The sequence below is a fragment of the Anopheles funestus genome, chromosome X, assembly GCF_943734845.2.
Source record: "Anopheles funestus chromosome X, idAnoFuneDA-416_04, whole genome shotgun sequence".
Taxonomy (NCBI): Eukaryota; Metazoa; Arthropoda; class Insecta; order Diptera; family Culicidae; genus Anopheles; species Anopheles funestus.
This window is the reverse complement of record NC_064597.1, coordinates 12,153,244-12,177,640: the sequence shown is the minus strand read 5'-3', so window position 1 is coordinate 12,177,640 and position 24,397 is coordinate 12,153,244. Positions and strand designations below refer to the sequence as shown.

Genomic DNA, 24,397 nt, shown 5'->3' with positions numbered 1-24,397 from the left:
AGTGAGTTTGCATCGGTCCGGATCCGGCTGCCGGAAATCGATATGGCTGAACGGTAGCACGGCTGGGGAGAAAGGCCTATACCTTTGTGTTGCCGTTTTTTCCCATCCATCCATTAAAAAGCACAAAGGTGCGAGACAGGTACAGCGACAGGTGGCGACAAGGCATCTTCACTGGCATCGGAAATAAATCGGATTTTATTTTATTTTTAAAACTTCCATCCTGTTCCTACGCAGCGAAGCCGGCTTACCCAGCGGCAAACCGGAGGTTTTTATTTGTGGCCGATGTGTAAAAGCAGGAAGCAGAAGCAGGAAAGAAATTGTGAATTATAAAACAACACTTCCGCTCGGTGGTTCGGCAACACCACATCCCAGCTTCCGTACGGCTTTCGCGGATGTAAAATGATAGTGTCACCATCTGTCAAAACGTTGAAAAGATTTCCTCGCCCTCCTCCCTCGTTGTAGAAATTTTGTGCCAACTTTCGTTTGTGTAATAATTCAGCTCAAGCAAGTGGGTTCCACCCTTGGGGGGATGTGGGGGGAAAAGATGTCCCACTTCGGGACATCAATTATTGCAATGGAAAAGATAATTGCAGAAAGGCAGGATTTTTAAAACAAAACTATCCCTAACGACACCGGTTTGTTTGCGCTGACAGCAAAAAAAAACCCCCCGCCCCGGATGGTGTCTTTAATTATGTATCGCACGCCGTTTCAGCCGTAGTCGTTTTATTTACTTTTTACATTTTTACGAGTGAACTACCGGGCGCCTCCATCGTACTTTTTGGGACGCATCATTACTGCTATTCGAAGTCACATTTTCGCTTTCTTTTTCTCTTTTGTTTTCACCGCCCTGAAGCAGCTAGTTCTGCTTGCTAAACACAAACAAACCGTTCTTTTATTTCGTGAACCTACCGGCCGGGTAAAGCAAAAAAAAACCGCTACCGGTCACCAGCACCTTAAGTAGGAGGCAGAACGGAAAAGCATTATCTTCTTTTTTTTGTATTATTTTTGCTTTCCGGGAAAGGTATTCCACGAGATACGTATGAACAATTGGTAGGTAGAAATGGGAAATGAAAACAAAGCTCGCAAGCATTACGCGTTCGGATCGATGCCGCTCTGACAGTGAGGTAGAAGTGAACGTGCCGATTGAAAGTGACGTTGATGTGTCATTTCTTATAAGACCTTTTTTTTGTTATTTCCCACTCACACACACATATACACATTTCGTAAAATAATTGCGATTATAGTGATGTGCAAACTGGGTGAGAATGAATGTATCAATTAAATCTCTGTTATGAGAGATTTCTTTCGAATTCATAAAAAGAGTTGCTATAATTACTGAGCTACTATAATTATTATAATTACTTTGAATTTTTACAAAGAGTTGCTATACACTCGCAAAGAGATTAAAATAACGAATTAAAAAAAAATGTCAAAGAATCAATTCACATGTTAAAGAGTCATTTCACTCTCGTAAGAATCATTTCACTCTTGTAAGATTCAATTTACTCGTGAAAGAATCAATTAATATGTGAAAATATTATTTCAATCTTGAAAGAGTCATTCCATGCTTGTAAGAGTCAATTCACTCATAAAACAGTCAATTCACTCTTGAAAGCGTAATTTCCCTCTTTTAAGAATCATTTCTCTCTTGTAAGAGTCATTTCACTTTTGAAAGAGTTATTTCACTCTTTTAAGAATAATTTCATTCTTGTAAGAATCATTTCACTCTTGAAAGAGTCAATTCACTCGTGAAAGAATTAATTCATTCGTGAAAGAGTAATTTAACTCATGTAAGAGTCATTTCACTCGTGAAAGAATCATTTCACTCTTCAAAGAGTTATTTCATTCTTGTAAGAGTTAGTCCATTCCTGGAAGAGTCAATTCACATGTAAAAGAGTTATTCCACTCATGAAAGTGTCATTTCACTCTTGTAAGAGTCCTGAATTACTCTTCAAAGCGTTCCCATTTGCCACATTCTCACGAACGATTCCTTTTCACCGGATGTCACCTAATGGCTCACTCAAGGCACTAAAAGCTACAATAATCACATCCCGGAGAAAAGGGACGTCGCGATTCCTTAATTGACGATGGATAGTCCGGTTGGCGGATGTTAGCTAAATTGATGACGTTGGCGCGATATCCTGTGCTTGGGCGACTTGTTTCCCCCCCCCCCCCCTTCTTATGGACATTGAGTGTCAAAGCCAACCAGTCGCTTGCAACCGCGCTCCGTCCTCTTTTGGCTAACTCCGTCCAGACACAAGTGTTTGCTCCCGGGCTAATGGAACGAATGTTTTATTACCCGTTTGCTGGATAAGCACTGCGGGAAAGCTTGTTTGATCTGCTATTGTAACGCTCGTTTTTCGTTTGTTTTTTTTTTGCGTTTAGCCAATTGCCAACATGAAACATTCGAAGAATGTTCTGCGTCCTAAGCGTAACGCGCGTAAGCGCCCAAGCTATGTGACGATGTCAAGGTTATTCGCGTTCACATTGTGACCTCAATACGTTGCATAAGCCACGCGAATACGAAATGAAAATGATTATTGTGTGTAGGAGAATCGGAGCTTTTGTTGCTTCTCTTTGTTGTTTGTCATTTTTCGCCACTAACGCTGAGACGCCCGCGTATAAATGATAATCATAAAGATGAGCTAACCTTCCAAATGTTCCACATCCAAATAGTGGCAAAAATACGCTGACGCTGGTTCTCGAAACACCCCCCCAAACAAAAAAAGGGAAACCATCTCCCACAGTGCCCTCGTAAGTAGCACAATAATGAGGAGAATGATTTACCACGATGACCGTGAAAGCCACAAATTACTTCAATGTCCTCTCACGCCTCAAGGACTTTGCTGTTTTTTTGTTGTTTTGCTACAGCACCAGCTGTGGACAGTGGACTCACCAACCGAAGTAAACTTTGAAACCGCAACTCAAGTTTTTCCCCTTTTTAGCCTTCCTTCAAAGTTACGAAAGTCAGTCGAATGGGGAAAAGTTTGTCGTTTTTTTTCGATCGATTTTTCACACGCATGGTAGGGCAAGGTCTCCCTCCCTAGTGGGTTCGTCCGAATGATTGTAACTGAAGTGCCATTTTGGTTGGTATTTTGCTCGACTCTGCTTATCTTACGCAAGCAAGACGTTCGGGAAGTGAGGATTAGCGCGAAGAAGCTTTCCATTTTGAGTGTACCGTGCTGGTGGTTAATTAAAATTTAGCAACACATGCGCCCAATATCAGTAGCATAGCACCATACATAAACACCCTCCAAAGCCTCTCCTGCTGCTGGGAGGAGGGGTCGGGGGGATTATTTCCAAACCGCTTGAGGGGCGTGGAAAAGCGGCGAGAGGAGGTGAAATAATGAAATCTCGAGATGCTTTGCTCTCGCGCCAAGCAGAAAAGGCTAATGAAACACGCATTCCATTTGAAGGAAGAATGGTGCAGAACGAAACCCAAGACGTGCTGGCTTAGCGAATCTGCGTAAGCTCAAGCAAAGCGATATTTGCACCGGCACCCGATCGGTAAGCACGGCTTTACAGTCGAACCCTGGCAACGAGCGGCCGCGGAAAGGTAGGGCAAACCTCGCATACCGTGCTTCGATGCGACGACCACAAAACCCGCGTACTTTACCGGCAGCAACTTAACACATTTATTATTACGCCACGCGAAAACAGCGCAGCAAACACCTGAAAGTGCTTACGCGTGCACACTATCGCCCGTGACCCGTGACCAAAGAAAGGGGCGGAAGAGGTGACCCTGCCTTGTGCCGATGTGGTTATGCCATTAGATTGGAATGGTCTGCATTATGAAACAGGAAAGGAAACGAATAAAAATTAGCACCGTGCGATAGTGCCTGCCACACAATGAAAGTCATTCTCACCGTTAAAGCGGGGAGGAGGAGGAGGAGGGAGACAAGAGAAAGGCTCTTCCGAGACAAAGCATCTGTGGGGAATTTCCAAATGGAATGATTTCCCCTTTTGCGAAAACTGTGTCAATGCTGTGTGAAGTTGGTGGGGTGGATGAGCTTTTGTTTGTTTGTTTTTTGTTTTTGTTTCATTCGCTTTCCCTTTGCTGCACTTACGGCTTTGTCTTTGTCTTTGACCAATACCACAATGGGTACGCGACGGGATGAAATTTCAAAAGTCAACTTGAACTTTAAAGTAAATGACTAGCTTGCCGGGTAACAACTGGATTACAATATAAAACAAAAGTAATATATTAACTTGCAGTACACATTTATTTCTGTACTTCCAATATCCGAAGCTGTATAGAAAAGTTTTGCGAGAACTTCTTTAAGGTTTCTTATTTATCCTTTGCCAACTTTAAACACTTTTTTTGTGTTTATCATGTCTTTAATGAGATTTTAATGACTGATATTGTTTTGGAAAAGGTTTTGAAAAGGGATTGCAGCATTGAAAAATACATCGAAAACATTGGATTTCAAAAACAACACTTTGTGACATATCCTTGCAAGCGTTTATACCTGCGAGTTAAACACTTTCTGGAGTGCTGCAAAATTTGTGTACAATTTCTTCAGATACGAATACAAAATCATATGACAGCAATACAATAAACCGTGCCCTCCATGTCAACTGCACTACAATGTCATCCAGCTGTGTTTACCTATTCATATAAAGCCATTGAATGACATTACAAAATCATCTGAGAAATGCTGTACAGGTATTCCCCGACATACGCTATCAATGCGGACCAGAAGCGTATCTTGAATATTAGCGTATATCGAATTCTTGGTTACCTTTCGTTTATACCTCAATGTTTCTGAGTCGGAACAATAGCCTAGGAATAAAAATATCATTTTAATTAACGATTTAAGCAGTGGAAATATTAAGGAATACATGAAACGATAAACTCTATAACTAACCTATGTTTACAAAATTAACCAAAGTTCGTTGCTTTCTAGCAGTGTTTTTGTTGTTAGATTTCTTTGTATATCACCATCTCTTTACGGATATTCTAACATACATTACTGAACCTTTCTTTATCTTCGTCCATTGCTTCTATTTCCTATAATGTTCTTTCCATATAACTGTTAAGTTGTTGTTACTGCTAAATTGAAACTCTTTACGACAGGCTTTGAAGAATCTTTTTTGAATTTGCTTCTTTGTTAACGATGTTAAATGTCAGAAATCGCGTATATCGGGTATGGCGTATATCGGGAAATACTAGTATATTAAAAAAACAGTATTTCTAAAATGCAATCCCTCGACAACCTTTAGGAATTGCCAAGGCCATTCAAAACATTCCATTCAAACATATTAGGAAGAGAACCTCTGTTTGCGATTAGAGGCTATGCAAGTTCTAATGGTCGCATCTGAGCACCATTTACAGGGATTGGTGCTCTTACTTCTAAATATCATATCTTTTCCAGTGATTTATTGACATGAAGGGCGAGATCAGACCAGTCCAAAGGTTTCCAGGTTATTTTTCGTGAAACATATAAACACATATAAACATCTGCTTTGGGCCCATAAAATTTGTGATCATATCCCAAATCACCGCAATTATTGAAAGAAAATACTATTTCCTTATTAGCTAACCTTACGGAATCGGAAACTTGATTTTTTAAATGAATTTTACCCGCTAGATGAGCCAGAAAATCATATTTTGAAGTAATCCTATTTAAAAAAAATGTTCTAGAGTTGTTCTAGACTTTTATGTTCATATTTGTTCTAGAATACCCATTGTGCGATGGTTTGTTGTTTTATTTCAAAGCACCTTTTTGTTGGTAGCAGCAAACCGGTCACACAATGAGGAACGGCAAGAGACCAAGAAACACAGGGCAGTGATACGAAATCATTAGATACGAAAGCATGGCTGCCTGTACAATACCCCTCCGGGATCCCTCTCCTCCCTGGCACAAGAATTTCCACCACCAAAAAATGTTTGTGCATGAAAAGGGCAGACCCTATCCAGCAACAGGCAGGCAACAACAAGGTGATACTGCTAGGACTTTTCCCTTGCGAAAGATCTCTTGTTTGTTGGGTTTTGTGTTGCAAATTTTTTACCAAGACACGGTTGAAGAGAAGATGCTTCTTCTCAAGGTACATATACGGTAGAAACAATGGAGGAACATGTTTGCTCTGTGCGCAAGTGTACAAGGCAGCATCGTGTCTCATCACAAAGGGCCATAATGGCCACGCGCTGTGCGCGCAGGGGATGGTAACGATAACAACGGTGCCATTGTTTGTGCCGCCTTGCGTGACACTGGTGACCATGATGACCCGATTGTTCGCAGAAATCTGCCCCCCCCCATTGCGTCCGCGTGTGAAATGAAACGCCGTCCTGGCTGTTCGGTTTTGTTGTGATCTGTGCGCCACACTGCGCTGCGATCTGCGATTGAATTCGCCTGAGCCAATTAGGCTTCCGGTCCGGTGCCGTGACCAGGATTGTGTACCATTCTCGTTGTTAGTAGGAGCATTTCTTCCTCGGTTGCAGACAAACATTTCTTGTTTTGCCGTGTGGTTGGTGCTTTTGTGTTGCTAATAGTACGCACGACTTCGCTGAAGGGAAACGGGTGACCTATTGACATCGGACCTATAGCGTTCCTGCCTGGGGGAGTAGGGTGAGCTATGGGGGTGAGATCTCGGTTTGAGAAAGTTGCTCCTACTCCTTATGTCCACTGTCCACAGCAGTACGGTCCTACGGTATCTACTTTCACGGGTTGAAACTTTCGAACGAACGGTTACACGTCTCCATCGGGTTAAATCTACCACACACGTAGGTAGTTCCTTCCCCTTCTAACCTGCTTTCTGTTTTGTTGTTTGGCTTCCTGCTGGGCTAATGTGGTCGCTTCCCGTGTGGGGTCTAGGGAACGGATGTAGAGCAACACTTCGAAACGCGCACCATTAAAAGGCATTCCTCGCCGAGACGGGAGAAAGTCATGAAAGTTAACTGGATGGACAAAAGCACGGAGAACTGTCCGGGGGTCTTCCTGCCGGATAGGTATATCAGGGTGTGGTTAGTGGAGAGTTTTTTTTTTGTTTTTCATTCTACCCACAGCGTACAGCTCGAGTATGGTTCCGGTTCGTAAAGTTTGTCCCATTTATGTTTCAATGCGTACAAAAGCAATAAGACCAAGTACGCCCTATCAGGGTGACACAGGTGCACCAAAGGAAAAAATACGACGTCCCATAGTGTTAACCTACCAGGATGTCATTTAAGTGGAGTTCTTTTTTGTTGTTGTTATCCTCAATTCCTAAGACAACAACCCCGCTATATAATCCAATTGATGCAGATGCAGAATGGAGCTGCAGGTTATTGCTTACCTGGAACTGGCGGACGTCCTCTCGACGGCCTTCGCGGACCCATCGTACCGGATGCTTGGAATCGCAGCGTAACGTCAAGTTACGGCCCTGGTCCACGACATACTCCTCGAAGATGACACCGAATGACCGTGTGACGTAGATCACTGGGGAGAAAATAAAAAAAAAAGAAATGGAACTCAATTCTGGTGAAGCTTGGTACGCACACTCTCCCACATTCTTTAATAAGTTCCTGGATCAATCGTACTACATCATAACACACACACATATACAAGCTCGAATTCATCCCCCAGGGTTCAAAAATGGGAATCAATAATCAAACCATCAATTTACACTCGGTCGCTCTGTTTGTGGGCTTTTTTGTACATAAAGTTGAAGTTGAAAAAAAGAAGGTCACCACTCGGTCCAGGATCTGGAAGCGAAATGAAATTCCAACATTCCAGTGGCATACGGGTCTAGTTTCGTCCCTATATTTTTTTTCTGTGCGTTCTCCACGATGGTACAGGGTTGGCAAAATAAGCCTTTTCAATGGATGTGTTCCAATATGTTGGAGAAAGCTCAGGTACCTTCGGTAACTCTATCTTTAGACCTCGTCTCTCTCTCTCTCTCTCTCCTTCTCTCTGTCTGTATGTGTGGGCTCAATTATTAATTCTTCTTTTTCTAGCCTTTCATTTCGAAACCACACAAGCGATTGCATACCTTTTCCCCAACTGGTCCAGTTCGAACCAGTTCCTGTTGACGAACCAACGGGCAGGAATCAATAACTGCTGAGCTGAGTGGGAAATACTTTCTGACCCAACCGGTGCAACCCCTTTTTAAACTACCTCCACCCCCCCTTCCACCCACAGGACGAGGTGTAATAAAAATCGTCCACCCGTCCACTCTTTCGATTACTCCCGCTACCGAAAACTTGTACAGTAAGAGTTTGAAAAACTATGCTTTTAATATCTGAACTTCCCCAAACCGCTTTCTTCACCTACGGGTTTCCCCCTTTGGAAAAATATCATGGTGGTGGAAAATATACCCAGATATGCCAACCAAAGAGCAGTGTTTTGGGACTCGCGTTTCGTAAAGAGTGGTACATGTAGTAATATACAAAAAAAACTTGTAACTAACCCCATAACGATGACGGAACGATGGTTGTTTTGTAGAGCAAGCGAGGTAGAAAGAATGAAGGGTATAAAATCGAATTAAAACTGACCGGCAAAGAACCGAACAATTGGATTAAGGCCTCGGTTGTACAGGCCATTTTAAAACGCACACTTTCGTATCGATCCTCCCCCGCCTGCTTCTCCGCTACCCTGCTGTAACACCCCCCCCCCCCCCCAACACACTCCCACGCCCTTGTCATCCTTTAAATTGGGAAAGTTGTTTGGCAAATAAATTAGCAAACGAACCATAATCCACTGAACTGGGCCGGAAGCTAGCCAGCAGGAACTACGGCACTGGTTCCGACAACAGGCCGAAATATCGATCTGCCAGGCCTGCCAGGCACCAAACCCATCCATTCTTCTCCACCCACCCCCGCAGCCTCAAAAGTAGCCAGAGCTAAATTCGAAACGCAACAACCAAAACTAAAACTAAAGCACCCAAACACACGCACACACAAAGAGTTATGAAAAGAAAGAAAGAAAGAAAAAAAGAGCGGAGAAATCAAAATGCCACCAACCGGGTTTGGGTTTGGCGTAGACACACCGCATGGCATTACGTAATATACGTTTCGCTTTCCCGGTTCAACACGGTTTGGAGGATTTCATTTCCAATTCCGGAGTGGGAGTGTGGTGGAGTGCATGAAGAAAGGGGGAGCGGGTGACACCATGCTGCACTACTTTCCCAGCTACTTTTCCACGGTGCAAAAGGACACTGTAACAGCCGAAGGTGAACGCTTTGCTACCGCAGACGGTAGCTGCTTTCCGTTTTTGTTTACTTCCACTGTTGAATGGAGAGTTTGCAATGATTGATTCCGAAGATTAGTCAATCGAGCGTTTAGAGGTTAGTGCGGTCGATTGAAAATAGGTATAAATTAGCTTTAATCAGGTTTTTTTTGCTTCTGTCCTCCAGATGACATTTATGCTGACCGGTTAGAACTCGATTCGAACGTGTAAACGAATTTAGACAACTTGTGCTTACATTTACTAACATACTTTGTAGATAGGATACTAAAGATATATTCGTTTCTTTCGTGCTATTATCAAGGTAAGAGATGGAGCTCATCATCATCAGCAAAAGTAGGTATAAAGATGTTTAATAATAGAAAAGGATTTCTATGGCTGATGTCAGTACTTAGTCGTACACGATTTTTTTTTCAAAATTTTGTATGTGATTTGACAGATAAAATCGGTTGACAATTTTTGGTTTTGTCGGATCAAAAAATAGAAAAATTTTGATTTTGTCGGATGGTCGTGAACGATCTCTTCCGTCAAATTGAACTCGCTTGTATAAACGCGAAATTTTTGTTATTTTCTCGAAGTTAGGCTGGTGGCTGTGCTCAGTCGTACGACTATTTTGATCGTACGACCAAACCGAAGGGGTGTCATTGCTCATCCGATTTGGTCGTACGATTTTTTTTTGAATTGGCAGTTAAAACAATTTATTTACATGAACACCGAGAAAATAACACCTATTTCGCGTTTATAGAAGCGAGTTCAACTTGTCGTACACGACCATCCGACGGAATCAAACAATTTTAATTTGGCCGTACGACCAAAAATGTCATCCGACTTTATGTGTCAAATCCCATACAAAATTTTGAAAGAAAGTCGTATACGACTGAGCACCACTGTCACCAGCCTTAATGTAAACAAACTATTTCAATATTTTTTAACTATCAAATAAAAAAGTCGTACGACTAAGCACTGCCACCACTCAAGAGATCATAGTAGGGCTCAAGATGATTGCAAAACAGGTATAATAGTAGCATTTTTCCGAGGGCTATTTTAAGATCCTTTAATATCTTCACAGATTCCATAAAGGCAAAAATATATAAATTGATTTTTCCATTATATGAATAAAATCTTGGTAGTGAAAGTTTTCTAGAACAAAATAACTTTTAATAATAATCTTCTAGTTTGACAGTTAAAAGTCTGTCAAATATGACAGTTAATGTCAGAATAGAATGCCACTAATGGGTAGCAGGCAGATAGTAGTGTCACAAAAAGCATTCAAGTTGACTTTTTGTATGTTATCTACATCTTTCACGTGTTCAATCAAGACATACAGCAACAATCTTATTGACCGATCGCAAAGGCCAATTGGTCAACCATTTCACCATTCCCGCGCATAACATTTGTACATTAATTTGAGTGATTCTATTGAAAGCGAACTAATCTATTTGTCGTTGAACAACTTCATCATCATCATTAGCTTCATCACTGCTCGTCGTGAAGTACATACGTCACCCCGTAACAAAGTAACAAAGTCCATACCGGTTGCATACATTCGGGCGTTTTCAGGCCTGAAATGATCAAAACCACACTTCACAAACCATTATGTGTGTATGTGTGTCAGCAAACGCATCGCTTTTGTTTCAGTGCTTCACTTCGACGCCTTATTAATCTCTGTCCATCCTGTCAAGCTTCATTTATCAAAAAAAAAAACAACGAAACAAAAGCCAAACCAAAAAACCAAGGGCTGCACCCGTTCACGATAATGGTGTCTGTGGCGAGTGTCAGAAGTCACATCGAATGTGTTCTGCCAGTTTGGCCATTCATTTCCTTTTGTTGACGTGGCTTCATTCATTTCGCCACCTAACGCCTAACGAATGGAATGTTAAAGGGATTTGTATTTTTGTTTTGTTTTCTTGCTATTGTGGTTGTTTTGAATTGTTTTTCTTTTCGCAACTAAAACTAGCTTTCTTTTGGATTTTCACACATTTCTTGATGCTTTTTGGGATTTATCAGAAGATTTTTTGTTTGTTTTATAATACCAACCAACAGTGAAGTAAAACATTCCAAAAGGTGTCATATTGTTTTGTGCAACAGGCAGTGTATGGGGGGGCTCGTATAATGAAGTGTTTTCTCCCCCCAGCATCACTTTTGACACGTATTATGTAGCAGCTTCCGACCTGACAAACGTGTGTACAATAATCGATTTTTCTCCCACAGATCCCACAGCATCCCCCCAGGGTTGTAACCCCATGTCCGGCGTACATTATTGATGTTTCATTTACTTTTAGATTTGTTTTTATAAGCAAAACAGGAAAAAAATAAATTGTTTTCCCTTGTTTCTTGAAACTCCCGTCCTCGAATATTTGTATCTCGTATGAAAATAGATTACTACGGTAGAAAATGGAGCGTATTGGAAATACTATTTTCATCCTGTTGTTTTCATTTGGAAAATACATGCAAAAACAGAAAAGGAAGGAGATAAAAACACAGATACAGCTACAATCACTACAACTACCGACACAGGCAAGCGCATATAGTCGCTTGTTGCTGCTGGTGATGCACAAAATGGTGCACGGTGTCAATGAGCTCGTCCTGTTTGGCTCACGACCAGACCACCGGGGCCAGTGACACTCCAGCCAAAGTGCAACCCGATAACAAAAGCAAGGGCCGGAACATTCAATCCAACTGGCAGCACAATTATTGAGCGTCGGAGAAATGGTTTTATTTGTTGCGCTAGAGATGAGGTTTTTTGTTTGTTTCTTCTTTCACTCTTCTAACTACATTTTCCATTTGCGCTGCCATAAATAGCATTTGGTTACATAAGCGAAGTGGACCTGTTGCCGATGGAGGGACATCCGTTTGTGATGTGGGTCCCGATCAACAAATCTGGTGTGCTGTGTGAGAGAGAGAGACAGCAAGACAGAGGAAGGAAATAAAAGCGAACGAAAGACAATATCGAACCCATCTCGTGCATGGTAATATCCGCGCTTAATAGTCTTCTGGAAAGGGTTTGAGTAAAAAAAAAACCTGACGACAGCTAGAGAGATATGCCGCTAGTTGCAGCATTCCTTGGGCTATGTACTCTGTCAATCATTGACGTTGGGTAAGCAATTTAAAACCACTGATGCTAACCCATCAGAAAGGGTTTTTCATTGTTTTTTTTTCTCTCCTCTCCAGATTTCCTGAACCACACACATTACGTGCGTTGGTTTGGAGAGATTTTGCTGGAAAACCCAACTCCTTAATAGCTTGTCGTATCCTCTCGTCTGGATATGTTGCCTACTACCTTACTGATTATTTAACCAGGTGAAAGGATATATTCCTGATTTCCTTTAATACTCCTCCTGCCCTGGTACAACAAGAAGGCGTGATAGTTTCGTAGCAAAACTATTACTGAGGAGATGAAGCGCTCCTCTACAACTGATACGACCCAAACGATAATGTGGCTCATTAAGGGATCCTCGATAGGGGGGGGGGGGGGGCTAGCAAAAGTTCAACCACCTCCTTTTCTAGCCACCTTTATCTCGAGCTTATTCTCCAGCAAAGCGAAAGAACCGGTGTCAAATTGATACTGACAACAGCCTGTCAAAACTCAACACCTCAATCAGTTTACGGTGAGCTGCTGAACACGGGAACAAACATCCACGTACAAGAGAAACTATAAAGAGCAAGGCACCCTGGCATTGTTAAAACAGCTAGCTCATCGCTTTAAAAGTAACCCAGAGCAAAGTTATGGGTTCACCTATTTCCAAGAAATTCGCCTGGGTTATTCGCTGACATGAGTGGCATCCACTCTAAACGTACGCAAACGGGTACCCTCACATACTACATCCGGCATTTTGCTGCTGGTGGTAACCGGGATAGTATGCATGATTAATTGATCGGTGCACAGTGGTTGATAAGAGGCATTCGGGCATTTGCGGTATCGCGCGTGTGTGTGTATGAGCATTCCCAACCATATCGGTATAAAGGGAATGATGAATTATCCACGGCAAACCAGCGGATATAAAATGATATCCAAGCACACACACACATATCCTCCCATCAGCTAATATTTATGATGAATAATCAATGTGCTCAAAGCGGATTTTATGCGAATCGGGATGAAATGTTTGCGATAGAGTCGTTCAATGGCGTCCTCAGAGTCCAGGTACCGTCTAATAGGAGATTGCTATATCCTGCCACAGGTACATTTTAAACAGTTTTTTCAATTCTTCCAACAATTCTTGAACTTGATCTAAACTTCAATTCTTCTTCAATTCTTCAATTCTTAAGGGATTCAATTTTCAATCTTTGGTATATTAGATCTCCACGCCATAACCTCAACTTTTGAGTCGTTATCCTCATTAGTTTATACATAGAATTATACTCATTAAACATTATATTTAAGGAAATTCCATTACACGCTTCTTGTGTAACATTTCCTGGCGATTATTGAGGTTATCTATACAACAAGGTTATACAAATCGTCCGAGGGAAAACGATGTTCGTTCTCAATATTCCAGTAATACGTCATAAAAAACCAACATTTTCCTCCAATAACTTCTTATGCCTGCATATAAAGCATTACATTTAGTCACGCTTCGGCCTGTCATCGGAGTGTGAGTTAAAGGTGGTCATGGCCCTTGGCGTGTGTGCTGATGATCGTCTAACATGTGCTATGAAAACGACCTTGGTCACTCGAGCCGGACGCGCAATCAGACGCACATCTTTTCTCCATCTTTGCCCTTCCTCCCCTTTTTTTCTCACTCACTCCTCCACTTACTGTTTTTTTTCTTTAGCCTACATATCGCACACAACAAGCACCGCAGATTGAGATGCTACTAATGCAGCATAAATCACATCAATTTGCATGCGCAACCGGCACTGACCAGCGAGAGCGTCATGTGTTTGTGGTGTAGATTCGTGGCGATTATCTTGAACGATGCCTGTTCCAGCACCAAGGTCAAACCAATGAAAGCGTACAAAGGAAGGGTACCGCCACCAACCCAACCCGCCAAGGGGTTTAGAGGGAGGGAGGAAGGGATGGGGGAGGTTCGAATGGAATGATTTAATTTGAAAATTAATTAAACAACCATAAAGCAGCGATGAGCTCAAATTCCAAATCCACAACGGACGTTTGATCCGGCATTCTTTCAAATCGGCCAATCGGATTAAAATACGTATATCGAACGGGACCGTGCAAGATGCAGCGGGGAGAACAAAAAAACGAGAAGAGGGAGGAGCAGCAAAAAAAATCTGACGATTATATACAGTGAGTTCTGTTGGTGCTTTGGGGCAACAAACTTTCGTCGATCGGTTTTTGGGCGAGATTGATGTAAACATCAATTAGACCAGGTTCCGTAGCATATGGGAAAAATACAACAGACGCGCAACAACAACAAAAAACCACATGTGCTATACATACCAGCACGGTATACGCACAATTATTATGCTAAATCAATCTACTCCGTTTCTACTGAATTCCGGATATTGTGGAGCATGTTAATTAGTTCCGCATTTCAACGCACCCGCCCACACGTTGATGTAGCTACGGGAAGTTAATGTTAGTCAGCTCAGTTTACTGCTAACTGCAGCTTATATTGTTCGTACGACAAGATAAATAATGATGGCAAATATTTCACGTCTTAAGGTTAAGGATTGAAGCCATCACGCAAGAGCCTTACAGAAGCGAGCTCATCAGGATCTCAAGATATGCGACAAAGAGCTAATTTCGTAGTCATTGCGTAAGAGATGGAATTGACTATCGAAATGTCAGCTCGGACATCGAGTTGGAATTGGAATTCCGTTCCGGATGTTACTTACTGTCAAGTATGCTCCGAAGTCGGGAGGTCTACATTAAGCTTACTGTATCTTAATGGTCTGAAAGTGGACACTTGATCATCGATCATATCCCTATGTGTGGAGGTAACGGGAGAGCAACAAAAGAAGAAGAAGACGCGAGATGTCCAGACGGCAAAGTTACGAATGATTGATTACAGAAGAAAGCTACCGCATTCCGTAAGTAAACGATGACCACACACATACAGAATGTAGAGTATTGCCAAAAGAAAGGTTCCAAAATTCTTGGAAAATCAGTAAAAGATCCTCACGAATAATTCCCGCCACTGCTAATGCATCCACCTGACGTCACACAGGGACGTTACGACATTAGATTACGTAGTTCGCACGCCAGCTTCCACGCGGTGGTACGGCACACAAAACAACACCCATAAAGGACATAAAGGATAACACGAAACGGGGTACTTACGGTGCATGAAAATTAAAGTATTATATAAACGGCACAGGATGCTCCTTTCGGCGAACATACTTCCATACTATTGTCGCATTTGGGGATGGATGGTGGTCGATGACGGCAATGATGGCGATAGACGGTTGATCGTGGAAAAGGCAAACACTAACCCAGGCCTCCGTTGATGGTGCACTGAATCCACTGAAGTTGAGGAGTTGAGTACCGGCAGAATCAGGATACGGGGATGAGAGAAAGGGTAGGAATTAAAACGATCACTCTCGAATGTGATGTCGGTACAACCACTGTCCCCTAACCCCCCGCCGGGGAGTACCCCTACAACACTGTCTGGCGTAATGTCTGGATGGTACGGTTCGCGTAGTTTCGCGTCTTATTTACACCGCGTACATCAGCACGCACCGGCGCTACGTACGCCGGGTGGACACAACACCTGTCACACACTAGCACGAACACAGACGGACACGCACTCGGAAGATCCTGCCTGAGCACTGTTGGGCTTGATATATCTTCAGCCACCAACGGTCTGTCACTTATGCCGTTTGACGCTTCTTCCTTCGTTGCGCTTTAAGCAGATGTTTACCGTCCTATCATTTCGCGGCGAATGGATACAAAGCGTGTGTGCCTGTGTGTATCTCTGTATTGCACACCGGAAGTTCAGAACGCAGCTTTGGGTAGCGTGCGGGTTCGCAACGTAGTGCGTTGTGACTGCTTGCTGCTGCTGCTCCTGCGAAATGGTTTGGTTATACAACACCAAAGCTGTCCGAGACTCGTCGTGTCGGGCTGTCGTCGTCGCTGTCGGTGACGTTTTCGTCCAGCGAGCGATTTGGATTCGGCATCCGTCTCATCCATTGCCGTGTACCCTACCCTTTTTACTGGCCTGATATTTATGGTATTGTTGTATAATCTAGCTCCCCACACCCCTTTAGCTGCCAGTGGCGTCTTGGCAGTTTGCATCTCCCTGCACGAAGCTCGAGAAATTCATGAGCATGTAAGCCATACACTCATATGCTCACCCACTCTCTTTCTCTCTCTGTCTCTCGTTTTGTGCAGTATTAGCTTTTTCCTGTTCTCTCTTACTGGCGTTATCTTCCTTGATAGTGCGAAGCTAGTAGCATCGCATGTACACACAAATTGGGAAACGCATATGCGCAGGCTCACTCTTTCAAGATTCGAATTTAACCGTCTAAACCGACGCACCGAACCCGACCTTTACTAGCAAAACGCTCTTCTCTGTCTCTCTCTCTCTCTCTCTTTCTCTTTTCAATTTTCTCTTAGTATTTTTTTGTAATATCATTTTCTGCACCGTCTGACTGAGTTTTAATCACTTTCACCTGTGAAGGTGGATTTTGGCATTATTTAGATTTTACCATCCATCGCCTGTACACGTCAGCCTCAGTGTGTGCAGTATGGTGGATTAAGCGTATTGGATGGATTACTCGATCAAAAGAAAGAACCAAACGAGATTTTGTTAGCATTAGAAATCCCTTTTTAGATTTCATCCATTTTAATCGACATTAACGGGTACTTCAAACTGTTTGCTTTGAATACTTCAACACGCTTTTGGTTTTTTTTCGTGTTTGTAACATCTGGAAACTATGCATTACATCCTAACTGATGGTGATTTTAAATCACTTTCTCGTTGTAATTTTTGTTGTGCTGTTGAATGGCGTAGTAACAGTTCTTCTATCCAACTCCTCAAGCTTTGAGAATAAACTAATATAATTTTTAGTAGTATAATCTACTAGAATTACTATCTAGTTAAATGAAAACAAAAGTTTCACAGCAATTACAAGTGTGTTTACGTTTTTTTTTTCGTTTACTTAGCAAGGACTCACGTAATAGGCACGTGCTTTGAGATGCATTCATAATGGACTCTGGAATCTCTCTCTCTTTCTTTCCCTATTTCGATATATGTTTTTCAGTATACAGGAGAAATCTCAAACACGAAACGCGCAATGTTTCTCTCTCTCTCACTTTCTCTTTTTCTGGGTTTGAGAGTGAGCTCTCGTTCTTTTATCGCAAGTATGCAAGCCCTTCGTTCCCTTTGTTTTGATCTTGAACCACACTCGGGCACGCGGTTCTGCTCCGTGCAAACGCGAGGCATATCCTTAGCTAAGAAAACATACTTTCACCACACACTACGCGGATGGTACCCTCTATTGCTAGCCGTTATTTGCGTTCCTTTCGTGCCCGTGCTCTCTAAGCGGTAACGCTCAAGGATACGGACTAAAAATCTATGCCGGTTGCCTACTGTCGGGCGCTTGTCAAGGCGGTACGCATGTGTACGAACGCACAGAGGGGTAAAAAAAAGTAAAAAGAAAGGAAAGTTTCCCCCAAAACAAGGTTCGGGGGAATAAACATTAAACTATGCTTTTTTTTCTTCTCTCGAATACATTACACGAACAGAGTAAGAAACACTGGTAAACAACGTTCGACATCTTGAATCGATTGATTCGATATACAGTTTCACGTAAGCAGATGTTTCACGATTTCTTATCTTAACACAAGCAAATTCGATTGTGTTTAATCACCTTGTGCTAAAGCCAGCGGACACTTCACTTCACAAAACGGTACAGACAGGATTTAAAGGGATAAAATTATCACTAACAGGATACTAACAGAACGGGATAAAGGATACCCTTTGAACCGGTAAAGCGAGTGTTTTGGAAAGGAAAAAAATGTGTGTATGTGTGTGTGTGTGTGTGGCTTAAACAAAGGAAAAGTTGGAAGGCTCTCCTTGCGCTCCTAGCGGATAACAAAACAGCCGAGCCGGGTGATGAGATAGTGGTGAGAAAAAACCAGGAGAAAGGAGATGTCCCGGGCGCCCACAACGGGTGCCGTACGTTCGTAGCAAGAGCAGCAAGGATGTGCCCGGTGCCGCCAGCCAGTGTGTACTGACTGAGTCGGTCGCCGAACCAGCAGAACGGTACCGTAAAAGGCGTTCGGCACGGCAACGAGTCTGCGTCTAAGGATGGTTTCTGTGCTGAAGGAGTCAAAGCAAGCGTTATATGATTTAGTAATGTCTAATGAAAGGAAGCGTCTTCTAAATTCTTCCTAACCATATTTTAGCGCAGAATATAAATGTTTTTTTTTTGTTCCTTTTGCATATTTGAAACCTTAGAAAATATTTAATTTCAACTATTTCATTAAATATTATTTAATATTGTTGGTCTATTCCAGAAAAATATAGGGATATAAACTTGTCAATATTTATCACCAAACAACACATTATTACTATCTACCTTTTTACCTTCGCCACGGGAAATGTTTAAAAAATTGAATTAATGTCGGATATTGTGGAATAAATTCTTCCTCTTGAGTGTTTCGGACAGAAGCGCTTCTTCTTTTTTTTCTCAAAATTCGCATGTCCTTAGAGACCACAAACACAACACAGGTTTCGACATCATGCAATATGTGAGAGTGTAATGAGCAACACGGAAAGGAAAATTATTCACCAAACTAAACAAAAAGACGCATTCTACGATCTCTTCGCATTTTCATCGACGAATCGCTTCAGCAGACCGTGCTCGATCGGTATGTTAAGATATTCCGAACCGTCCAGCGACCGTTTGATACGCAGCAGCTTGTGATCGGTAAACTCAGTCAGCTGTGCACGCAACGCAATGTCGCTGCTGACCAGGAACGCTTCGCGACACGACCAGTACAGATCTTTGAACTGCATGCCGGGATATTGTGCGTTTGCGGGACCACTGTTCGCTAGCTGATACTTCACAATCACCATAAAGATGCCGCGTGCATTAGTGGTGAGCGATGCGAACACGCTGCTCATCGACGACAACGCCAGTGCACCGCCGCTCTGCACCAGCAGTGAGTTCTCGAACGCTGTCTCGACGCTGTACGGCAGCAGGGTAGTTACGTCCCACCAGCAGAAGTTGTACAGGCTCAGCTTGGAAGCGTCCCACAGCAGTGGTGCATTGATGTGATCGATTGTCGCAACCAGATGGATGTTAGGGATGCTGGCCAGCCGGCACATTGTCGCCTGCATACGGTCGTTGCGCATTGCAACACCGTCGAGATTGTGCACGAGCAGAAACACGTGCAGATCCGGCTGCAGGGACAGTTCGTACTCGATCTCATCGATCGTTTCATGATGGACGGACGTTTGCAGCTGCAGATCGAGCAAATCGTTTGCCACCGCATCGAGCACATCCTTGACGGTTAGGCCGGGGAAGAATCCGTTCACTACCAGCACCGGACGGTCGGCTAGCAGCTTGTGGTGGAATGTTTGCAGCAGCGAACGCTTCGAACCGAGCCCGTACAGCAACACACTGAACCCTTCGTTCAGCAGGAACAACCAGCGGGTGAATTGCTGCTCGTGCTCCGCTAGCATATCCTGTATGGCGGATGCATGCGTCGAGGACGCATTCGTTTCCTGCAGCAGCCGTAGCAGAACATCCTGCGGTAGCCGTGGCGTACTCAGCCGATCGAGCGTATGGTCAGATGTGACGGATTTGGCATTGGTAAATGTAGAGAAGTAGTTATCACTCTCCACAATGTACTGCATGTCGGGCTTGTTCGATGCACTACGGGTGGTGCGGGCTCTTGTTGACTGACCGTTGGCAGCCGATTGTGACGGTAGCTTAGCCGGAACCGGAACTGCCGGCGTGTGTGGTGCGATATTTGTTCCGGTCTGTGACTTGCGCCCCTTTTGTGAACGCTCACTGACAGTTTCATCAGCAGAAGAAGCAGTGGCGTTATCCTCATCATCGTCAGAAACGGAATCATCGTCGTCTTCTTCGTCCGACGGGTTGTAATCACTCTCACTAGCCGAAAAATCTTGCCGCATCGAGGCTTGCAGTGCCTTTGACAACTCTAAAACAAAAAAAGAAATCTCATATCAAACAAGAAAACGCATAAAATGGCGATCGTACGCATACCTTTCTTGTTCTGTTTTCGCACATGAAGTGGCGTTGTCGGCACGTTACCAAATACGGTTACCGAGCAACGGGGCGACCGAGGCGTACGTGGCGTACGTGTCGCGCTGCTAGCCTGCGCAAGAGCACTCATTGAGCCTCGTTTCTTTGGCGTCTGGAAACCATAAATACCCGTCCCGGGCACATCCCTCTCTGCCTCGAACAACGTCGTGGCGGCCACCTTATTGTTCAGCATTTCCAAACTATCCTCATGGTCCTCCTGTTCGTCCATGCTGCTCTCGTCCGTGCTGGTCGAGCTCTGGACGTGCCGTTTCGCTTTTGCGCTTTCCGTTACGTAGTCTTTCGAGTAACGCACACTCGGCGATGTAATACGGGACGAGCGACGAACATTGTCGGCAGCTGCTGAGTTGGCTTTCTTTCGCTCGTTACCCTTCGAGCCTGAAACTGCAATTTCCTCCGTATCGCGATCAAGCTGCTGCCCTAATTGGTGATGGTTTTTCTCTTTTTCCCCATCCGTTTCTTCATCGCTGGTTTCAGTTGTACTGGCATTTTTCCTATCACGGCGCCGTGATAAATCCTTGCTTGTCGCGTAGTCTTTTGCATGAGAACCGCGCAACGATCGACGAACACTGCTGCTTGGCTTTTCTTGATTCAGTATTAATCGCTGCTTCGATTCATTGTCGCAGCTGCTATCGATTTCATCCCTCGAACTGCCCGTTTCGTCACTATCGATCACCACTGTTGATAGGTCTTTCTTCCTCTGTCTTTTCTCCTCCGAATAGTCCTCTGAATGGCTGTTACTCATGTTTTTACACAATGCAACTAGACGCTGGGTAGATAACTACAAACATCGAGGTAAAACCGGTTAAAGTTATGGTCGATGCCGAAGACAATCTTCGCAAAAAGCAATGAAGTCACAAGCCAGCTTACACACAGAACACGAAAACACAGTAGATGTGATTTGGATGTCTAAAAATACATGAACAAAAATTACTTTCATTTAACATATCTTAAATGTATCGAAACAACAAAACTTTACCCAAACGCACCTCTCGTTGTTATGTTTACGTTTTGCCGCGCAAAACGGTTGTGTGTCGAACGCCACCAGAATGTGTCAAAATTGCGTTCGCTTCGTGCGTTTACATTTCAGGGAAAAATTTAACATCTGTGCTCTTTGTTTAATATTTAAAAAAAAAATTTGTTAAATCAATTGAATTTAAAACAAAAAAGAAACTATTTGACAAACGAGGGTATTATTGTCCATCCCAAATTTATAAGCAAACAAATTTGTTAAAAAATTCATTAAAAAAATATTTCCTAACGTTACGCTACTGCTCACTAGAGGGCGTGGTTTACAGTCGATACACCAACCATTATTGATGTAACGCGCGTTGTAACACATTCGTTACATCAGATCGTTACCACGTCACTAAACGCTTAGCAATTGTTGCGTTTGCGAACGCGATTCAGAATTTTTTTTGAAAAACTCCATATAAAAAAAACTTGCGAAAAGACGCTATACGTGTATTTTCAGCGAAAAATCGCTATTCGATAAATTTGAAAATAGAAGAAGAAGCTTTTTTTGGGAAATTTAGCAACATTTTTTCAATTGATTTATTTTCATGTGAATTGGTTGAAATAAGTTTCTTTTCACTCAAATAATGCTTTAAATTAAAAAAGAATAAAAAATTAATAAAAAAAAATATTCTGTTCTCCATGTTAGGTACGACTGGATGTCCCTTCTGTCCTGGCACCCTACGGGACTTAAAACAGCTAGGACGCGTAGGCCCTCCGACGAGACAGGGGGTTGGGGGAGAGGCCTTGCAACCCACCCGCAATACAAACGCAACGAAAGGACATCAAGAAATTTCGCATCGGATTAACGGATACCGACCCACGCAACTGAACAAGGACTACGATTGGAAACTTGGGACATGGAACTGCAGATCCCTCACAGCACCCGGAAGTACCCGCATTCTTTCGGACGAGGTGAGGGCCCGCGGCTTCGGTATAGTAGCACTTCAGGAGGTGCGCTGGAAAGGAGTTATGGAGCGCTTCTACCGCAGTGATTGCATGATCTTCCAGAGCGGTGGTGAAAAGCATGAACTCGGTACAGCGTTCCTGGTCATAGGTGCGATGCGAAAGAGAATAATCGGTTGGCGGCCGATCAACGAACGGATGTGCAAGTTGAGGATTCGTGGACGGTTCGTCAACCTGAGCATTATTAACGTGCATAGTCCGCACCTTGGAAGCACCGATGACGATAAGGAGATATTCTATACGCAGTTGGAAAGGGAGTACGACCGCTGCACACAACACGACGTCAAGATCGTCATCGGAGACTTTAACGCTCAGGTCGGACGGGAGGAGGCATACAAACCCATGATAGGTAGTTTCAGCGCCCACCGGCTGACGAACGACAATGGGTTTTGCCTAATAAACTTCTGCTCCTCCGAGCATATGACCATTTGCAGCACCTTCTTCCAGCACGCACCCCGCTTCAGCTACACCTACAGCAGACATATTCTCAGATTGACCACGTTCTCATCGATGGAAGGCACTTCTCGGATATTATCGATGTACGTACGTACAGGGGAGCAAACGTCGACTCAGACCAGTTCCTGGTTATGGTTAAGTTACGCCAGAAACTGTGCGCGGTCAATAAGCTGCGCTATCAGCCTACCCCAAGGCTCAACATAGATCGGTTGCGGCAAGCTGATGCGGCGAGGGACTTTGTGTCCGCGCTTGGGGAAGCGTTGCCGGAAGACATCACCTTCTAGGCGATGTCCCTCAATGACCATTGGCGTATGATGGAGCAAGCCATCAGCAGCACGGCCGATCGAACTATTGGCCGCGTAACACGTAACCAGAGGAAGGAATGGTTTGATGATGAGAAGAACGCAGCGCGTACCCGCATGCTCCAGCGCGAGACCACGCAGAACGTGGAAGACTACAGACGACTGAGAAGGCAACAGACCCGACTCTTTCAGGACAAGAAGCGCAGCTTCGAAGAGTCGAATGAGCAAGTGATGCAGCAGCTTTCCCAGTCGAGGGAAATTCGTAAGTTCTTCAGGATGCTGAATGCGGCACGAGGCGGTTTTACTCCCACGACCGCTATGTGCCGCAACGAGGAGGGAGATATGCTGTGCCCCCGCCATCCTTGGACGAAGTCATCAGTGCCATCAAACAGCTGAAATGCAACAAATCAGCTGGCAGCGATGGTCTGGTGGCCGAGCTGTTCAAGATGGGCTCGGAGAGGCTTGCCGCGATTACGCATCAGTTCGTAAGGATTTGGGACCAGGAAGAACTACCGGACGAGTGGAAGCTGGGTGTCATAGACCCAGTGTACATATAGGGCGACAGACTGGACTGTGCTAACTTCCGAGCCATCACAGTCCTGAATGCTACCTACAAGATCCTGTCCCCAATACTCTTCTGCAGACTTGCGCCCCTTGCCACAGATTTCGTCGGAAGCTACAAAGCTGTATTTGTTGTAGGCAAATCGACAACCAACCAAAGCTTTACTCCACGGCAGATCCTCCAGAAGTCCCGAGAGCATCTCATTCCTACGCACCACCTGTTCGTTGACTTGAAGGCGGCCTACGATACCATAGAGCGGACCGAACTATGGAACACCATGCAGCAGTACGGATTCCCAGGGAAGCTGGTACGGTTGTTGAAGGCCACGATGGATGGGGTGCAGTGTAAGGTGAGAGTATCGAACATGCTGTCGGAATCGTTCGAATCTCACCGGGGTCTGAGGCAAGGGGACGAACTCTCCTGTTTGCTGTTTAACATCGCTCTGGAAGGTGTCATGAGAAGCGCGGGCTTCGATTTTCACCCGTTCTCTCCAATTTCTCGGCTTCGCGGATGACATCGACATCGACATCTGCGGCGGTGTGCGAGGCGTACACCCCACTGAAACGCGCGGCTGAAAATTGTCTTCGTCGCATTGATCCTCTATCCAAAGTACCTGCTTGCCGGAGGCTTTGACCGTGATAGAGCCCGACTCAGAAGCAGAGTATCAGTTGACGGCGACGATCTCGAGGTGGAAGAGGAGTTCTGCTACCTTGGTACGATCATAACTTCCGACAGCA

General features: G+C 43.9%; 2 protein-coding genes across 4 annotated transcripts in view; both read right to left on the bottom strand.

Moving 5' to 3' along the window:
* Window positions 1–15,498, bottom strand: part of LOC125771868 (contactin-1a) — a 29,383-nt gene extending 13,885 nt beyond the window's left edge. For both annotated transcript variants that reach the window (XM_049443028.1, XM_049443107.1), the window contains exons 1-2: window positions 15,406–15,498; window positions 7,273–7,415 (exon numbers count right to left, since the gene is read on the bottom strand). In XM_049443028.1, coding sequence (XP_049298985.1) covers window positions 7,273–7,415; window positions 15,406–15,463 — 201 coding nt within the window. In that variant the 5' untranslated portion in view covers window positions 15,464–15,498. The remainder of the gene's footprint in view (window positions 1–7,272; window positions 7,416–15,405) is intronic.
* On the bottom strand, window positions 15,475–21,469 carry LOC125769099 (origin recognition complex subunit 2). Of its 2 annotated transcripts, none has more exons than XM_049437602.1 (4): window positions 21,350–21,469; window positions 20,304–21,269; window positions 17,937–20,238; window positions 15,475–15,588 (listed from the first exon to the last, which is right to left on the bottom strand). In XM_049437602.1, the coding sequence occupies exons 2-3, from the start codon at window positions 21,103–21,105 to the stop codon at window positions 18,884–18,886; spliced, it is 2,157 nt and encodes a 718-aa protein (XP_049293559.1). In that variant the 5' UTR covers window positions 21,106–21,269; window positions 21,350–21,469; the 3' UTR covers window positions 15,475–15,588; window positions 17,937–18,883. The 2 variants fall into 2 exon arrangements, with proteins under 2 accessions (XP_049293559.1, XP_049293649.1); XM_049437692.1 differs by having other exon boundaries at window positions 21,340–21,432.
* Between the last annotated feature and the right edge of the window lie 2,928 nt (window positions 21,470–24,397).